General features: G+C 42.9%; 1 protein-coding gene across 1 annotated transcript in view; it reads right to left on the bottom strand.

Annotated features, from left to right (window-relative positions):
- The window catches only part of LOC126355737 (protein white-like), a 402551-nt gene that overhangs the window by 56493 nt on the left and 327275 nt on the right, over positions 1-18783 (bottom strand). The window contains exon 10 of the mRNA XM_050006112.1: positions 16247-16475. Within this exon, the coding sequence (XP_049862069.1) occupies positions 16247-16475 (229 nt within the window). The remainder of the gene's footprint in view (positions 1-16246; positions 16476-18783) is intronic.

The raw sequence follows: 18783 nt of genomic DNA on the forward strand, positions 1-18783 counted from the left end.
ACGGACTTTGAGCGAGGGCGTATAGTGGGCATGCGGGAGGCCGGGTAGACGTACCGCCGAATTGCTCAACACGTGGGGCGTGAGGTCTCCACAGTACATCGATGTTGTCGCCAGTGGTCGGCGGAAGGTGCACGTGCCCGTCGACCTGGGACCGCACCGCAGCGACGCACGGATGCACGCCAAGACCGTGGGATCTTACGCAGTGCCGTAGGGGACCGCACCGCCACTTCCCAGCAAATTTGGGACACTGTTGCTCCTGGGGTATCGGCGAGGACCATTCGCAACCGTCTCCATGAAGCTGGGCTACGGTCCCGCACACCGTTAGGCCGTCTTCCGCTCACGCCCCAACATCGTGCAGCCCGCCTCCAGTGGTGTCGCGACAGGCGTGAATGGAGGGACGATTGGAGACGTGTCGTCTTCAGCGAGTAGAGTCGCTTCTGCCTTGGTGCCAATGATGGTCGTATGCGTGTTTGGCGCCGTGCAGGTGAGCGCCACAATCAGGACTGCATACAACCGAGGCACACAGGGCCAACACCCGGCATCATGGTGTGGGGAGCGATCTCCTACACTGGCCGTACACCTCTGGTGATCGTCGAGGGGACACTGAATAGTGCACGGTACATCCAAACCGTCATCGAACCCATCGTTCTACCATTCCTAGACCGGCAAGGGAACTTGCTGTTCCAACAGGACAATGCACGTCCGTATGTACCCCGTGCCGCCCAACCTGCTCTAGAAGGTGTAAGTCAACTACCCTGGCCAGCAAGATCTCCGGATCTGTCCCCCATTGAGCATGTTTGGGACTGGATGAAGCGTCGTCTCACGCGGTCTGCACGTCCAGCACGAACGCTGGTGCAACTGAGGCGCCAGGTGGAAATGGCATGGCAAGCCGTTCCACAGGACTACATCCAGCATCTCTACGATTGTCTCCATGGGAGAATAGCAGCCTGCATTGCTGCGAAAGGTGGATATACACTGTACTAGTGCCGACATTGTGCATGCTCTGTTACCTGTATCTATGTGCCTGTGGTTCTGTGAGTGTGATCATGTGATGTATCTGACCCCAGGAATTTGTCAATAAAGTTTCCCCGTCCTGGGACTATGAATTCACGGTGTTCTTATTTCAATTTCCAGGAGTGTATTTTTCAGAATTTTTGAATGGCATGTAGGGAGGAGAGCCATTTCCAGCAAGCTGTGACTGTTTGTTCTTCCCAGTTTAGGTGTTCATCGAAGATTATTCCAAGGTCTTTTACTGTTTTTTGGTATGGTAGTTGGGTACCATTGAAGAGAATTTGTGAGACTGTTTCACGAAAGTACCGGCTGATTAACTTTGGATGAGATAGAAGTATGACCTGGGATTTCTTGGGGTTTGGTTTCAGACCTAGGTTCTGTGCCCATCGAGAAACAGAGCAAAGATCTGCGTTCATACTCGCTACTGCGTCAGCAATGTTCTTGGGGCTTGCACTTATGTACAGTAGGATGTCGTCGGCATATAGATCGTAGCTGCAGGAGAGAATCACTGAAGAAATATCATTAATGTACAGTGAGAAGAGTAATGGACCAAGTACGAAGCCTTGGGGAACTCCAGAGCGCACGTTTTTCCATGATGACTTTTCCGACCCACAAATGACTTGTTGACTTCTGTTTTTGAGGTAGCTGTCGAACCAGTGTACTGCGCTGTTTGAGAAATTCAGCTGCTTCATTTTAATTAGTAATATATCAAAGTCAACTGTATCAAAAGCCTTGCTAAAGTCAAGTAGCGTTAGGATGGTAGCTTCACGTGTGTCCATAGCATGTTTAATGTCATCAGTTACTTTGATTAATGCAGTTGCTGTGCTATGGTGCTTTCGAAAGCCTGATTGATATTTGTTGTGGATGTTATGAGTTTTGAGGTAATCCGTCAGCTGTTCATGGACAATGTATTCTAGGGCTTTAGATATTGCAGGTAGTATGCAAGCTAGCGACTTAGGGTTATCAGTCTTGGGTATAGGTTGAATTAAACTGTGCTTCCACTCAGTAGGATATATGCTACTGACAATTGACAGGTTGAAGATGTTGTGATAACTGGAGTAATTGTGTCTACGACGTTCTTAATCATGCCAATGCTCATATAGGCTTAAATCACCACATAGTGGAATGAAAAACTAGAATGAAGTTTAAGAGAATACTCAGGATGAATAAATGCACAAAGAACTGAAATATGGACATAATAAGGGGTGAAGAGTTACGCTTGAAATTCTCTGAGGCTCTGGACACTGGTGTCTCTAGACACTGCGATAAGGAATAGCTCAGTTGGCAGTGCAGTTGAAAAGGAATGGACAATTCTAAAAAGGGCAATTACAGAAGTTGAAAACATGAACATAGCTACAAAGAAGGTAACTGTGAAAAAACCATGGATAGTAGAAGTGGTATTCCAGTTGATCGACCAAAGAAGGACGTTAATAATCATTCAGGGAACTTCAGGAACCAACAGTACAAGCCTCGCGGGACCAAAACAACTAGAATTGCAGGGAATCAAGGAGAAATGGCTTCATGAAAAATATGAACAGAAATGATTGTCGGATATACTGACTTAGCATATTTAAAAGTCAAAGTAACCTGCGATGAAGTTAAAAGCAAAGGCAGTAACATTAAGCCTGAAATTGGAATTCCACTCTTAAGTGCAGATGAGAGAGGGAGGAGCTGGAAAGAGTGTACTGACGTCCTCTACGAGGAGGAAGACCTGTCTGATGGCGTGATAGAAGAAGAAACAGGAGTCGATATAGAAGAGATATGAGATCCAGTATTAGAATCAGAATTTCAAAGAGTTTTGGAAGACTTACAATCGAATAAGACAGAAAGGACACATAATAGTAGATCAGAATATCTAAAATCATTGGGAGAAGCGACAGCAAAACGACTATGTACGTTGTTGTGCGGAATGTATCTGTCTGGCTAAATGCCATATGACTTTCAGATTTCTCTGCCTCGTTATGACTGGGTGTTGTGTGCTGTCCTTAGGTTAGTTAGGTTTAAGAAGTTCTAAGTTCTAGGGGACTGATGACCATAGACGTTACGTCCTATAGTGCTCAGAGCCATTTGAACCATTTTTGAACCATTTGAACCATTTGACTTTCAGAAAAACATCACCTACACAATTTCGAAGAATGCAAGAGCCGAAACGTAAGACTGTAATCAGACAATCAGCTTAAATTTTCATCCGTCCAAATTGCTGACAACAATAATACATAGGAGAAAGGAAAATAAAATTGAAAATGTATTAGATGAGATGGGTTTGGCTTCGATAAAGGTAAAGTCACCAGAGGGCACTTCTGACTTTTCAGTTGACAGTGGAATCAAGACTAAAGAAAAATCAAAACACATTAATAGGATTTGTAGACTTGTAGAAAGCATTGGACAATGTAAAATGTTGCAAGATGTTCCGATCTCTTAAAAGGATAAGGGTACGTTATCGGGAAAGGCGAGAAGTTTGCAATACAGGGTGTTTCACGAAAATATGCAAATATTTTAATATGCTATTCTACAAGTAAAACTAAAGAAAAATGTTCGTATAAACATACGTCCGCAAATGTTTAGTTACGGAGTTAGGGCTAATAAAAGAGTTTGCCTGAAATTAATTAACTTCGCTAACACGAAGCCATCGCAAAAATGTACGACGTTAAAGTAAAGCAAGACGTCCATTTTTCTGTTGTTATTGATCTGCTGAATCTAACAAAACATGTCCCAGACGTGTATCTGCAGCAGTTTTCCATAACTTTCAGAGAAGCAAAGAAGTAATTTCGTAAAATATTTAATTTATTAACTACTTGGTGTGATTTGGTTTTTAAATTGCAGACAATTGCACAAAGTTTTCAACAGAAGTTGTAGAGAATTTGTTGTGGAAAGATGATTGTAAAAGCTTTAACTGAAACTGTATGAATGTTTCCGACAGTCTGCTTTTACTAATGCTATAGAACACCTGAATTCATGTTAAACCGAAAAAAACTAACCTCTGTGATAAATAAATTGTACAGTGTACGTACAATTTCACAATACATTCACAATAAATGTTCAAAAATTTCTCCACCTAGTACAATGAATTTAGCTGCAAGGGCATGAACAGATTGTGTTGCTCGTTTCAGTGTCACAGTGTTGTTCTTAACTTCGTCTATTACATTCATAATGCGAGCAAGTAATGTCTCACACGCATTGAATTTGTCCTCATAAACTATGTCTTTACGTTTCTAGCATCTATAGACTTAGAGAAAGCTTTTGACAATGTTGACTGGAATACTCTCTTTCAAAATATAAAGGTGGCAGGGGTAAAATACAGGTAGCGAAAGGCTATTTACAATTTGTACAGAAACCAGATGGCAGTTATAAGAGTCGAGGGACATGCAAGGGAAGCAGTGGTTGGGAAGGGAGTAAGAAAGGGTTGTAGCCTCTCGCGATGTTATTCAATCTCTATATTGAGCAAGCAGTAAAGGAAACAAAAGAAAAATTCCGAGTAGGTATTAAAATCCACGGAGAAGAAATAAAAACTTTGAGGTTCGCCGATGACATTGTAATTCTGTCAGAGACAACAAAGGACCTGGAAGAGCAGCTGAACGGAATGGACAGTGTCTTCAAAGGAGGATATAATATGAACATCAACAAAATCAAAACGAGGATAATGGAATGTAATCGAATTAAGTCGGGTGATGCTCAGGGAATTGGATTAGGAAATGAGACACTTAAAGTAGTAAAAAAGTTTTGCTATTTAGGGAGCAAAATAATTGATGATGGTCGAAGTAGAGAGGATATAAAATGTAGGCTGGCAATGGGAAGAAAAGCCTTTCTGAAGAAGAGAAATTTGTTAACATCGAGTATAGATTTAAGTGTCTGGAAGTCATTTCTGAAAGTATTTGTATGGAAGTGAAACATGGACGATAAATAGTTGGGACAAGAAGAGAATAGAAGCTTTCGAAATGTGGTGCTAAAGAAGAATGTGAAGATTAGATGGATAGATCATATAACTAATTGAGGAAGTACTGAATAGGATTGGGGAGAAGAGAAGTTTGTGGCACAACTTGACCAGAAGAAGGGATCGATTGGTAGGACATGTTCTGAGGCATCAACGGATCACCAATTTAGTACTGGAGGGCAGCGTGGAGGGTAAAAATCGTAGAGGGAGACCAAGAGATGAATACACCCAGCAGATTCAGAAGGTAGTAGGTACTGGGAGATGAAGAAGCTTGCACAGGATAGAGTAGCATGGAGAGCTGCATCAAACCAGTCTCAGGACTGAAGACCACAACACAACAACAAACTATGTCTTTCATCCATCCCCATACACAAAAATCCATTGGTGTCAAATAGGCGATCTGGATGGCCACAGACGTGTAGCACCAAGACCAATCCATTTCTGGGGAAAATGTTCATTTAAATGTGTAGTAAGGGCGCTGATGAAATGTGTAGGCGCACCGTCATGTTGAAAATACATTTGCAATCGCGTAACAAGTGGAACATCATCGAGCACGCAGAGCATTTCTTCATGAAGGAATTGTAACTGCGTCACGCCAGTTAGACGTCCTGGGAAAATGAATGGTCCAATAAACTGTGTGTTGATTATACCACACCACACTTGTGTGCTAAATCGCTGCTGGAAATTGCGTTGCACTGTTGCATGTGGGTTTGCTTTAGACCATACGTGCTCGATATGTAAACTGTTTATACCATTTCGAGTAAACTGCCCTCATCAACAACTAAATGTGTTTGTGTAACTGCCGATTAGTATTTATGTAACTGACGCACTTTTTGTTGATGGTGAGGATAGAGGTTATTGTACTTCAGTGTACGCCATACCTTAGATTGTGAAATGCATAATTGTTGAGAGATACGCCGTGTACTGGTTTCCGGGCTACGCTGAAGAGCATCCTTAATATCCTCATCATCATATTATGTTTCGGATCCCCCGTGGTACACAAAACAGATCCGAACGCTGTTGCAGAGGCAACGGAAACAACATGCGAAGTTCAGAAGAACGCGAAATCCCGAAGATTGGCTAAAATTTATAGACGCGCGAAATTTGGCACGGACTTCAATGCGAGATGCCTTTAATAGGTTCCACAACGAAACATTGTATCGAAATTTGTTAGAAAATCCGAAGAAATTCTGGTCGTATGTAAAGTACACAAGCGGAAAGACGCAGTCAATACCTTCGCTGCGCAGTGCCGATGGTACTGTTACCGACGGCTGTGCCGCTAAAGCGGAGTTATTGAACGCTGTTTTCCGAAATTCCTTCACCAGGGAAAACGAATGGAATATTCCAGAATTTGAAACACGACCAGCTGCTAGCATGAGTTTCTTAGAAGTACATACCTTAGGCGTTGCGAAGCAACTCAAATCGCTTGATACGGGCAAGTCTTCAGGTCCAGATTGTATACCGATTAGGTTCCTTTCAGATTACGCTGATACAATAGCTCCATACTTAACACTCATATACAACCGCTCGCTCACCGATAGATCTGTACCTACAGATTGGAAAATTGCGCAGGTCGCACCAGTGTTTATGAAGGGTAGTAGGAGTAATCCATCTAACAACAGACCTATATCATTGACGTCGGTTTGCAGTAGGGTTTTGGAGCATATACTGTATTCAGACATTATGAATCACCTCGAAGGAAACGATCTATTGATACGTAATCAGCATGGTTTCAGAAAACATCGCTCTTGTGCAACGCAGCTAGCTCTTTATCGCACCGAGTAATGTCCGCTATCGACAGGGGATCTCAAGTTGATTCCGTGTTTCTAGATTTCCGGAAAGCTTTTTACACCGTTCCTCACAAGCGATTTCTAATCAAGCTGCGGGCCTATGTGGTATCGTCTCAGTTGTGCGACTGGATTCGTGATTTCCTGTAGGGAAGGTCGCAGTTCGTAGTAATAGACGGCAAATCATCGAGTAAAACTGAAGTGATATCAGGTGTTCCCCAGGGAATCGTCCTGGGACCTCTACTGTTCCTGATCTATATAAATGACGTGGGTGACAATCTAAGCAGTTCTCTTAGGTTGTTCGCAGATGATGCTGTAATTTACCGTCTAGTAAGGTCATCCGAAGATCAGTATCATTTGCAAAGCGATTTAGAAAAGATTGCTGTATAGTGTGGCAGGTGGCAGTTGGCGCTAAATAACGAAAACTGTGAGGTGATCCATATGAGTTCCAAAAGAAATCCGTTGGAATTCGATTACTCGATAAATAGTACAATTCTCAATGCTGTCAATTCAACTAAGTACCTAGGTGTTAAAATTACAAACAACTTCAGTTGGGAAGACCACATAGATAATATTGAGGGGAAGGCGAGCCAAAGGTTGCGTTTCATTGGCAGGACACTTAGAAGATGCAACAAGTCTACTAAAGAGACAGCTTACACTACACTCGTTCGTCCTCTGTTCGAATATTGCTGCGCGGTGTGGGATCCTTACCAGGTGGGATTGACGGAGGACATCGAAAGGGGGCAAAAAAGTGCAGTTCGTTTTGTATTATCACGTAATAGGGGAGAGAGTGTGGCAGAAATGATACGCGAGTTGGGATGGAAGTCATTAAAGCAAAGACGTTTTTCGAAATTTCAGTCACCAACTTTCTCTTCCGAATGCAAAAATATTTTGTTGAGCCCAACCTACATAGGTAGGAATGATCATCAAAATAAAATACGAGAAATCAGAGCTCGAACAGAAAGGTTTAGGTGTTCGTTTTTCCCGCGCGCTGTTAGGGAATGGAATGGTAGACAGATAGTATGAATGAGGTTCGATGAACCCTCTGCCAACCACTTAAATGTGAATTGCAGAGTAGTCATGTAGATGTAGATATTCACGTATGGAGCTCTCGTACTGATTATCAACGCTAGGTACAGAACCTCTCTCCCGTAACATTTGAAATACTTGACTAATGGTTCCTGCAATCGGAATCCTCTTACATGGATAACGTACGCGATATTTGTTAACAGAAGCCGTAGCACTAACATCACATTTGCCAAAATTAAACACCATATCGACGTATTCCTCTGTCTTAAATTTGAAAGGCATCCCTATTTCGTAATAATCTAGAGACTACAAGAGTTACTATGTGGGTTCACTTAAATACACTGTTGTTATTATGTTCTTTTACTGAACAATACAGAAAACTAACGCGTTTCAAGTTAGGAAACGACTGAAACAACTCAGTAACGGTTGCCAAAAATGATAAACGTTTCTGCATTCTTAATGGAAAGTAAACAAATGTACTTATATAATAATCTTTGCTTCTCTGGATGCTTTGTAAAACTACTACAGATACACGTCCGGGACATATTTTATTAGATTCACTAGACCACTAACAACTAAATAAAGGGAAATCGTGCTTTACTTTAACCTCGTACACTTTTGCAATGGATTCTTATTATCGAATTTGCTATATTTCCGGCAAAATCATTTATTAGCTGCAACTCCGTAACTAAACATTAGCGGATCTATGTTTATATGAAAATTTTGCTTCAGTTTTACTTGTAGGATTACATATTGAAATATTTGTATATCTTCGTGAATCACCCTGTACATACAAGAACAAAGAGGGGAAAATAAGAGTGGATGACCAAGAACGAAGTGCTCGCATTAAAAAGGATGTAAAACAGAGATGTAGTGTCTCGCCCCTACTATTCAACCTATACCCTGAAGAAGCAATAACTGAAATAGAAGGAAGGTTCAGGAGTGGAATTAAAATTCGCGGTGAAGAGATATCGATAATAAGATCCATTGATATCATTGCTATACCTACTGAAAGTGAAGAACACTTACAGGATGTGTTGAATGGTATGAGCATTAGATGAGTACAGAATATGGACTGAGAGTAAACTGAAGAAAGACGAAATTAATAATATGTAGCAGAAATGAGAACAGCGAGGTACGTAACATCAGGATTGGTGATCACGATGTAGATGAAGTTAAGGAATTCTACTACCTAGGCAGCAAAATAACCCATAACGGGCAGAGAAAAGAGGACCTAAAGAGCAGGCTAGCACTTGGCCAAGAGAAGTCTGCTAGTATGAAACATAGGCTTTAATTTGAGAAAGAAATTTCTAAGAGTGTAAGTTTTGAGCACAGCATTGTATGGTAGTAAAACATGAACTGTGGGAAAACCGGAGCAGAAGAGAATCGAAGCATTTGAGATGTGGTGCTACAGAAGAATTTTGAAAATTAGGTGTACTGATAAAGTTTCGGAGGTACTCGGGAGCGGCGAAGAAAGGAAAATACGGAAAAGTCTGACGACAAGAATGGGTAAAATGGAATGACATCTACGAGTATTAACACACCACGGAATAATTTCCATGGTACTGAAGGAAGCTTTAGAGGGTAGAAACTTCAGAGGAAGACAGAGATTGGAATACATCCAGCAATGGCTGAATATTTCAGAAAGTGACTTCCAAAGACTTGCTGAGTCCAAGCCACTTGTAGCTGCTGCATGATGCCCGACACAATGCTGGAAGGTATCCCATGACTTTTGTCTCCTTAGTGTAACGTCAAAACGTGGAAGGAAGTTAACGAGAACAAGATACCGCAAAGCACTGTCTCGACGTCAGCGGAGAACCCAGAAACGTCTACCCTTCTACACCATATCTAAGCAAACACATACCTCAGATACGTTATTGTGTCTACGTTTCCACCAATAGCCCCGAATACATCGGATGCTGTATTAAACGGGCCTGTGGTGCGATAGGTACAGTTTGCATTCAAAGTGCAATATGTATGTATGGTGTCACTTTATAGCGTGTATCAATAATCAGCGTAAATATTTTAAACACTTGCTATGACAGCTATAATAATGAGCAAGCGAACCATACGTGAGTTACATGTTTTCTTACGTTTAGTGCAGTGATGACAGACGTTCGTAGAGTTCCTTTCCTAAGCGTGGGGTAGCGTTTTCCGGTGGTCTTATCTTGTTGCTATTTCATCAGGTTACACACTCGTCCTATCACGGAGGTCCTCTTGAAAAGCTAATTCTCTTGCCAAAAGGTAAACCGCTTATTTTCCTTAAAAATCTCCGCTGTCGTAATGTGGCAGCTTTAAATATTACAAAATATTGCTTAAATCAGGATATTCTAAGCGAAAACTGCATGATTATGTGCGAATATGTCATCTTTGATGGTTTGGGAGACCTGATTTAACTGGCTCTCTCTGTATAATTACAATAAACGTCAACTTCATTCAAGTATACACGCAGTGCTTGTACTTCCTGGCCGCGAGGGATTAACCGAGCGGTCTGAAGGCGCTGCAGTCATGGACTGTGCGGCTGGTCCCGGCGGAGGTTCGAGTCCTCCCTCGGGCTTGGGAGTGTGCGTTTGTCCTTAGGATAATTTAGGTTAAGTAGTGTGTAAGCTCAGGGACTGATGACCTTAGCAGTTATGTCCCATAAGACTTCACACATATTTGGACTTTTTTTTGTATTTCCTGTTTTCGGCAACTGGTTGTTAAAAACATATTCGTGTGCAGAGTAGTTACCAACCAATTGGTTTGTGGTGAATTAAACATTCTGTAAAAAAATAAATAAATAAATAAATAAAAATAAAAAATGGCAGAAGCAAGGAATTTGCATCCTACTGCCAAGTAATAGATGACAAATTTCATAAATGTGTTAAAACATTTTCAACATAATTACTTAAGGGAGTAGACCTGTATTAGAGGTACACTGGTAATATAAACATGTTCCATAATGTCATTATTCCCTCCTTGCTTTTACTGAATGTAGAAGTGAATGTAAGGATTGTGCCCAGTATAACAGACTCGCTGATTTTCCCACTCCTCAATTTCACAGAATATAAACAATATTTTTCACATTAAAGCTAAAGGAGTGTGTGGAACCCAACAGTAGGCGACGTGTAGCAGCTCTGTGAACCGGCTCCTCACCTCATCTGGTGCCTACGATTTGATGATGACAGTATAGACCCATCACTGGAATTAAAAATAAATCATTTATTTAGGTCTGGGCCGCTCTTTATTGTTAAAGAAGGGTAGAAACTTTCATCTGACTATCTCGCTTGGCGCCAGCCGCGGTGGTCTCGCGGTTAAGGCGCTCATTCCGGAACCACGTGACTGCTACGGTCGCAGGTTCCAATCCTGCCTCGGGCATGGATGTGTGTGATGTCCTTAGGTTAGTTAGGTTTAATTAGTTCTAAGTTCTTGGGGACTGATGACCACAGATGTTAAGTCCCATAGTTCTCAGAGCCATGTATCTCGCTTGGCTCTGTAGTGTTACTGCAGAGCACCAAACCGGACGAATGAGTTGCGAGTGCATTGTTGTTCATAAGCGGAATGTACAGCACCCTGTCGGTTCGAATTTACTTTGTTAGCCATATAAGTATCTGAAAGTAGAGGAATATAATCCTTGAGATTCAATCGATGGAACTGAACGCTACTGAAAAGCTTTCAAATACAGGATATAACGGGTATAAATGCAGATGTTTCTATTAGTGACTGTGTACGGTGTATTTAACAACATTACATCAGTATATATGTGATTTGCAGACTGACACTTACAGCTATTAAAAATTCTATATTTTTGGTTTGGGTAGTACCACCAAGTACATGTGGTAAGAGCAAGCCATTAATGCTTATTTTCCCCTGCTTAGCAAGTCATGTGCAGAAGTGTGGATGCGGGGGCACAAAACGGGTAATCTACACTGATAGGCAAGGTCCACTTAGTGTTGCAATTACGACTCTACAGAAAACATTAAGTCGTAAATTTTGTTAAATCTTTGTGGAAAGGCTGTTCGACTCAGAGGAAAAACGAGCAACACACTGATGTGAGCGCATATAAAAGTGCCACGTATAAAAATTACATAAGATTCTAAGACCTGGACAAAGTGTTCGAAGGTGCTAATGGTGCGAGATGTTCGAAATTCTGAGGAAAATAGGAGTAAGCTATAGGGGGAGAGCGGTAATAAATATACAAGTGCCAACAGGGGATAATAAAGGTAGAAAACCGAGAACGGGGAGCTCAGATTGGAAAGGGCGTAAAACAGACCCCTACCGTTCAATCTGTAGATATATGAAGGAATGGCGGAAATAAAAGAAAACAATCAGGTAAGGAATTAAAATACATTCCGATTGGATATCAATGATACGATTCGTTTTTAACATTGCTATGTTCAGTAAAACTGAAGAAGAATTACATAATCGGCTCAATAAAATAGACAGTCTAATGAGTACAGAATATGGACTGAGATTCAATTACAAGAAAGACGACATTAATGATAAGTAGCAGAAATGAGAATAGCGAGAAACTTAACGTCAGAACTGATGGTCACGGAAAAGTTGAAGTTAAGGAATTTTACTACCTAGGCACCAAAATAACCAATAACTGACGGAGCAAGGTGGACAGGAAAAACAGATTTGCATTGGCAAAATGGACATTTCTAGCTAAGAGTAGTCTACTAGTATCAAATATAGGCCTTAATTTGAAGAAGAAACGTATGAGAATGTACATTTGGAGCACACCATTGTATAGTAGTGAAACGTGGACCACGGGAGAACCTGAATCTAAGCATTTCAGATATTTTATTACAGATGCATGTTGAAAATTAGGTGGATTGATAAGGTAAGGAATTATCAGGTTCTGCGCAGAATAGGAAAGCAGTATGTCGAAAACACTGAGAAGAAGAAGGAATAAGATGAGAGGATATCAGGGAATAACTTTCATGATACTAGCGGGAGCTGTAGAGAGTAAAACTTCAGAGGAAGACAGAGATCGAAACACATCTAGAAAATAATTGAGGACGTAAGTTGTTGCAAATGCTACTCTGCTATGAAGAGGTTGGCACACGAGAGGAAGAGTGAGGAATTGAAAAATAAATAAATAAATAAAAATATCTCCAATAAAACCCGTTATAACGTGTAAAGTTTAGATATTTTGTTCCGATAGCCTGATAGCCTTGTCACGGTCTCCAGTTGTTCTTCATGCAATGAACTGAAGCTGTGTTGGGCGTAATGTGACACAATATTTCTAAAAGAGGACGTATGCTATTAAAAGTAAATTAATTAAGAATACAACGTAACATATTGGTACTTACAGTATTAAGTGTTTAGAAGAAGTTAACTAAAACTCAGAAACACTTTAACTCAGTAACTCATCGCCTTAGTCAAAAGATCTACACTTCCTTCGCCGTACTTTCGATATATGTTCTACACTCCTGGAAATTGAAATAAGAACACCGTGAATTCATTGTCCCAGGAAGGGGAAACTTTATTGACACATTCCTGGGGTAAGATACATCACATGATCACACTGACAGAACCACAGGCACATAGACACAGGCAACAGAGCATGCACAATGTCGGCACTAGTACAGTGTATACCCACCTTTCGCAGCAATGCAGGCTGCTATTCTCCCATGGAGACGATCGTAGAGATGCTGGATGTAGTCCTGTGGAACGGCTTGCCATGCCGTTTCCACCTGGCGCCTCAGTTGGACCAGCGTTCGTGCTGGACGTGCAGACCGCGTGAGACGACGCTTCATCCAGTCCCAAACATGCTCAATGGGGGACAGATCCGGAGATCTTGCTGGCCAGGGTAGTTGACTTATACCTTCTAGAGCAGGTTGGGTGGCACGGGATACATGTGGACGTGCATTGTCCTGTTGGAACAGAAAGTTCCCTTGCCGGTCTAGGAATGGCAGAACGATGGGTTCGATGACGGTTTGGATGTACCGTGCACTGTTGAGTGTCCCCTCGACGATCACCAGAGGTGTACAGCCAGTGTAGGAGATCGCTCCCCACACCATGATGCCGGGTGTTGGCCCTGTGTGCCTCGGTCGTATGCAGTCCTGATTGTGGCTCTCACCTGCACGGCGCCAAACGCGCATACGACCATCATTGGCACCAAGGCTGAAGCGACTCTCATCGCTGAAGACTGAACGTCTCCATTCGTCCCTCCATTCATGCCTGTCGCGACACCACTGGAGGCGGGCTGCACGATGTTGGGGCGTGAGCGGAAGACGGCTTAACGGTGTGCGGGACCGTAGCCCAGCTTCATGGAGACGGTTGCGAATGGTCCTCGCCGATACCCCAGGAGCAATAGTGTCCCTAATTTGCTGGAAAGTGGCGGTGCGGTCCCCTACGGCACTGCGTAGGATCCTACGGTCTTGGCGTGCATCCGTGCGTCGCTGCGGTTCGGTCCCAGATCGACGGGCACGTGCACCTTCCGCCGACCACTGGCGGCAACATCGATGTACTGTGGAGACCTCACGCCCCACGTTTGAGCAATTCGGCGGTACGTCCACCCGGCCTCCCGCATGCCCACTATACGCCCTCGCTCAAAGTCCGTCAACTGCACATACGATTCACGTCCACGCTGTCGCGGCATGCTACAGTGTTAAAGACTGCGATGGAGCTCCGTATGCCACGGCAAACTGGCTGACACTGACGGCGGCGGTGCACAAATGCTGCGCAGCTAGCGCCATTCAACGGCCAGCACCGCGGTTCCTGGTGTGTCCGCTGTGCCGTGCGTGTGATCATTGCTTGTACAGCCCTCTCGCAGTGTCCGGAGCAAGTATGGTGGGTCTGACACACCGGTGTCAATGTGTTCTTTTTTCCATTTCCAGGAGTGTATTAATGTTCACAGCCGTTTGTTTAACACAACCATGCGAAATAAAATCATAATGATTTGCCAAACACGCCTCTGACGTCTCGGCCCATGCTACGGAGGCCAAAATCTGATGAAAAATGTACATCGAGACTAGATGTTTTGGAATTGTTGATTTGTGTGAGAGTAGTTGATACTAAAGAGTTCAAATAATATTGGTACACAAGTTCAGTCACCATTGCACTAATTATATGACAATAATTGAAACCCTCAGCTCCCGACAGGCGTTGTTGATATACCTCGATGGAGACAGTTTAAAATGTGTGTCCCGACTGGGGCTCGAACCCGGGGTCTCATGCTTACATGGCAGTCGCTCTATCCATCTTTTTTTTAAATTTCATATTGTTCGCTTTCGTTCGATGTGTCTGCTCGGGGCGGACATCCTAAGACACCTGTTTAAGTTCGTCGTTGATCGGTTAACTCAGTTTTGTTTTTATTATTACCGTGGGGAGCTAACTGTCTGACCGAACACGCTGAGCTATCGTGCGGGCAAATCCATCTCGGGCACCGAGGACACAGATGAATAACACGACTGCAGGGACTTATCCCTTGCACGCTTCCCGCGAAACCAACATTCCCAACTGCCCATAATAAACATACGTAAAGTACCTAATAGATATTTGCCCATCCACTCATTACTCACGCCCACTAAGGTGATGATTCCGGTAAGAGTTCGGGCAAGCTGTGCGCATTCGCGCAGACGAAGGTCAATGGCCGGGTAGCCTTTAACCATAAATGAAGATAGTAACTGTTCACGAAAGAACAGATACCACTGATGACCGTGCAGCTTCTCTAGAATAAATGATAATTAATTGGAACCCACAGCTGCCGACAGGTGTTGTTGATATACCTCGATCGGAACAGTTGAAAATGTGTGCCGCGACCGTGACTCGAACCCAAGATCCACTGCTTATATGGTAGATATCTATTAGGTAGATTGTGGACAGTCGGGAATGTGGGTCTCACGGGAAGCGTGCAAGGGATAAGTTCCTGGAGTGGCGCTATTGGTCTGTGCCCTCGGTGGCTCAGATGGATAGAGCGTCTGCCATGTAAGCAGAAGATCCCGGGTTCGAGTCCCCGTCGGAGCACACATTTTCAACTATCCCCACCGAGGTATACCAACAACACCTGTCGGCAGCTGCGGCTTTTAATTAATTATCATTTATTCTAGATAAGCTGCACGGTCACAATGGTATCCGTTCTTGGGAGAACAGTTACTATCCTCATATATAACAATAACTGTTTGTTCGCAATGAGTCAGTGACCTTAATAAGCAGTCGATTATGGACTACATGTTGCCTCTACGCCGCCGACAGGAAAATATCACCTTTATCACCCATTTCAGAAGCTGTCAGTACCAACAAATATTGTTGATAAATTATCCAACAACATTTACAGGTGGCAACGCAAATTTTAAATTCGACCTATGATCATTCTTTCTGGACAACTCCTTCAATTTCATGTTCAATTTTTATTTAAAAACTGGTGGTCGGCAAAAAAACAAAACAGAGAAGAAAAACAACGAGTCGTTCCACACAATTTCCAACACAGAGTTGTTGAAAAGATATATAGAAGTGTTAAATAATTAACTTGTACATTGCAGAGAGGGTAAACACTCACCAAAGGACGTTGTGACCCCGGTGACGAGGGCGGCGATCACCATGGCGACGGCGAAGCGGCTGGGTTCCGGGTTGAGGCCTACCATGTAGTAGAAGATGGTCGTGAAGAGGCACGGGATGGCGGCGAAGACGGGCAGCTCGGCCAGCGTCTTGCTGAGGAAGTACACGTCCACGCGGTACATGCCGTTGAGGTGCTCTCGCAGGAACACCGCCAGCTCGTCGGAGAACACCTGCCGCAGGCGTTCAGTGTCGTTGGCCACTCCTTGCGGGCTTAATTAAGTGATTGTTAAGGTTGTTCTCCAGTCTCAGTATCAAGACTGGTCGGCAGCAATGTTATTTCCTCCCTCCTAGACCCTTCACTTCTCCATACGAGACTGCTCCAGCATCGTATCTGGTTTGTCTTGGGTGGTGCAGTCATGGTCTTTCCGAATCATTCCTCCGATTACATTATCTACTGAACTACTGTGTCGGTAGTGAAATGGAAATGATCGTTTGGCATCATTGGACGGGAGGCACCTTACGGGGCGGGTCCGGCCGCCTTGGTGCAGGTCTTATTACACTGGGCGACCTGAGTGCCGGGTGGAGATGAAACGATGATGAAGACAACACAACACCTAGTCCCTGAGCGGAGAAAATCCCCGGCCTAGCCGGAAATCGAACCCGGGCGTCTTAGGACGGCAGTCCGTCACGCTGGCCATTCAGCTATCGAGGCGGGCTGTGTCGGCAGTGGTGGCTAATTACTTGCCCTATCGTTTTGCGTACTGTCAGTAAAAGAGAGCTTTTATCTTCTATTTTTCTAAGAATTTCCTTATTTGTGAGCTTTTGTGCTCAGGAGGTATTTTCCATACTCGTGTAGCAACACACTTCAAATGGTTCCGAACATTAATTGTCAGTCCACGTTTCCGAGAAACACAAGGCCAAACTCCAGACATATCTCTTAATAAACGTCTTTCTTATCTCCAAATTTAAGTCGGGTGGTGTAACTATAACTTTTCCTTATAATATGTGGCCTTTGCTTATGCAGTTCCACTTTATATGCCTAATATGTGTGGCAACAACTCACATTCTTTTGACCTTTAGCAAGTTTTGGAAACGATCAACTCTCATCGCTAGACACAACTGAGTCCCTTTCTTCCTAATCTGTAAAGATGTTATTTCTTATCGTTGCTTATTACCTTTTTAAATAAAACATTCTTCGGAGTTATATGCCTTAATCTTGATCTCCTGAGCCGTTTTACTGGACGTTAGGAAATTCAACAGCCAAATGCATTGTCGTCCCTGGTATCCATTTGAGTGAGGGAGCGAGATAGGCTCAATAGTTACTGACTGGACTTTGCGTGAATGTCCCATATTACATTTCCCGTTCATCTGTAATGTAGTCTGAAACGACTAATCAATCCCTTTCTTCCACACATCTGGAAAAAATGAATCTGAAAAGAAAGGAGAAATAATGCTTCTCTCCACGTAAACATTTAATCTGAAGATCCTACTTACATATCCTTAACCCCTCAACCTCCCTATCCTTTTCAATAATGCGTGTAGGGCATTAATATCGATAGCGGTACAAGGTAATCAGTCTTATCTGGAGTTGTATTCCTCCAAAACTTTTGTTCGGTCGTATCGGTGCAATATATAAACGACATACCTAGCAAATGATGGGGTTGCGTGTAGTATTCGTAACATTGGCAGAGAAAGAAACATAAATGAATGTGTGAGAGAGAAACTGGTAGGCGACCACTACTCTTTGTTTCTCACATAATTAGAACCGCACATCGTTCAGTGTAAGTCCATTGTGTATTCTGTATCTTTACAAAATTTAAATTGTATTTTATAAGTAATCAAAATTACTTGATGGAGTAAATTCTGTGCATTGAGTTTTCTAGCGTTCAGTATTTTATGCATCCTCAGAAACTGTAGCTTTCTGTATCTTAATACTCAGCAACCAGTTTATGATAAATCTGTATTGCGTTTATAGTTTTATCACAACATCCCTCTGTTTCTCGTTAAAAAGGACCAGCTTTCGATTAAAACATGAATTGAATACCGACAACATTAATTTTGTTGTAAAAACTATTTGCTTTAACAGACAGAAGGATAATTATATAGAACAAAAATATTCTGTAGGTTACACGACCCTTTACACATCCTCACTCAATTTCTAAACGGTTCAGCGCTTCCAGTTTCTTAGCGAATCTAGTAAGACACTGGCCACATACACAAAGAAACCGATCGAAATGAGGCAACGCCCGATAGGCATGCAACACACCTAACATACTCGTGAGGCGGTTGGGATCTCAACTGACCAAAGCCACTAGACAAACTACGGTAATTTACGATTACTCGCGATAGTCGACGGTAGCCTACGGTAGTTGTACAACTCCGTTCATACCCCTTACTCATCGCTGGTTCTCTGGGACATTCTGAGCTGACTGCACAGTAGGCACTGTCCCAATGTTCCGTTAAACAGTGTCCAAGCATTACTGGTCAAGTCGAGTCGCTCCAAAAAGTACATGAACATTTTAAAGAAGTTGATACAAT

The sequence above is a fragment of the Schistocerca gregaria genome, chromosome 3 (assembly GCF_023897955.1).
Source record: "Schistocerca gregaria isolate iqSchGreg1 chromosome 3, iqSchGreg1.2, whole genome shotgun sequence".
NCBI classification, from domain to species: domain Eukaryota; kingdom Metazoa; phylum Arthropoda; class Insecta; order Orthoptera; family Acrididae; genus Schistocerca; species Schistocerca gregaria.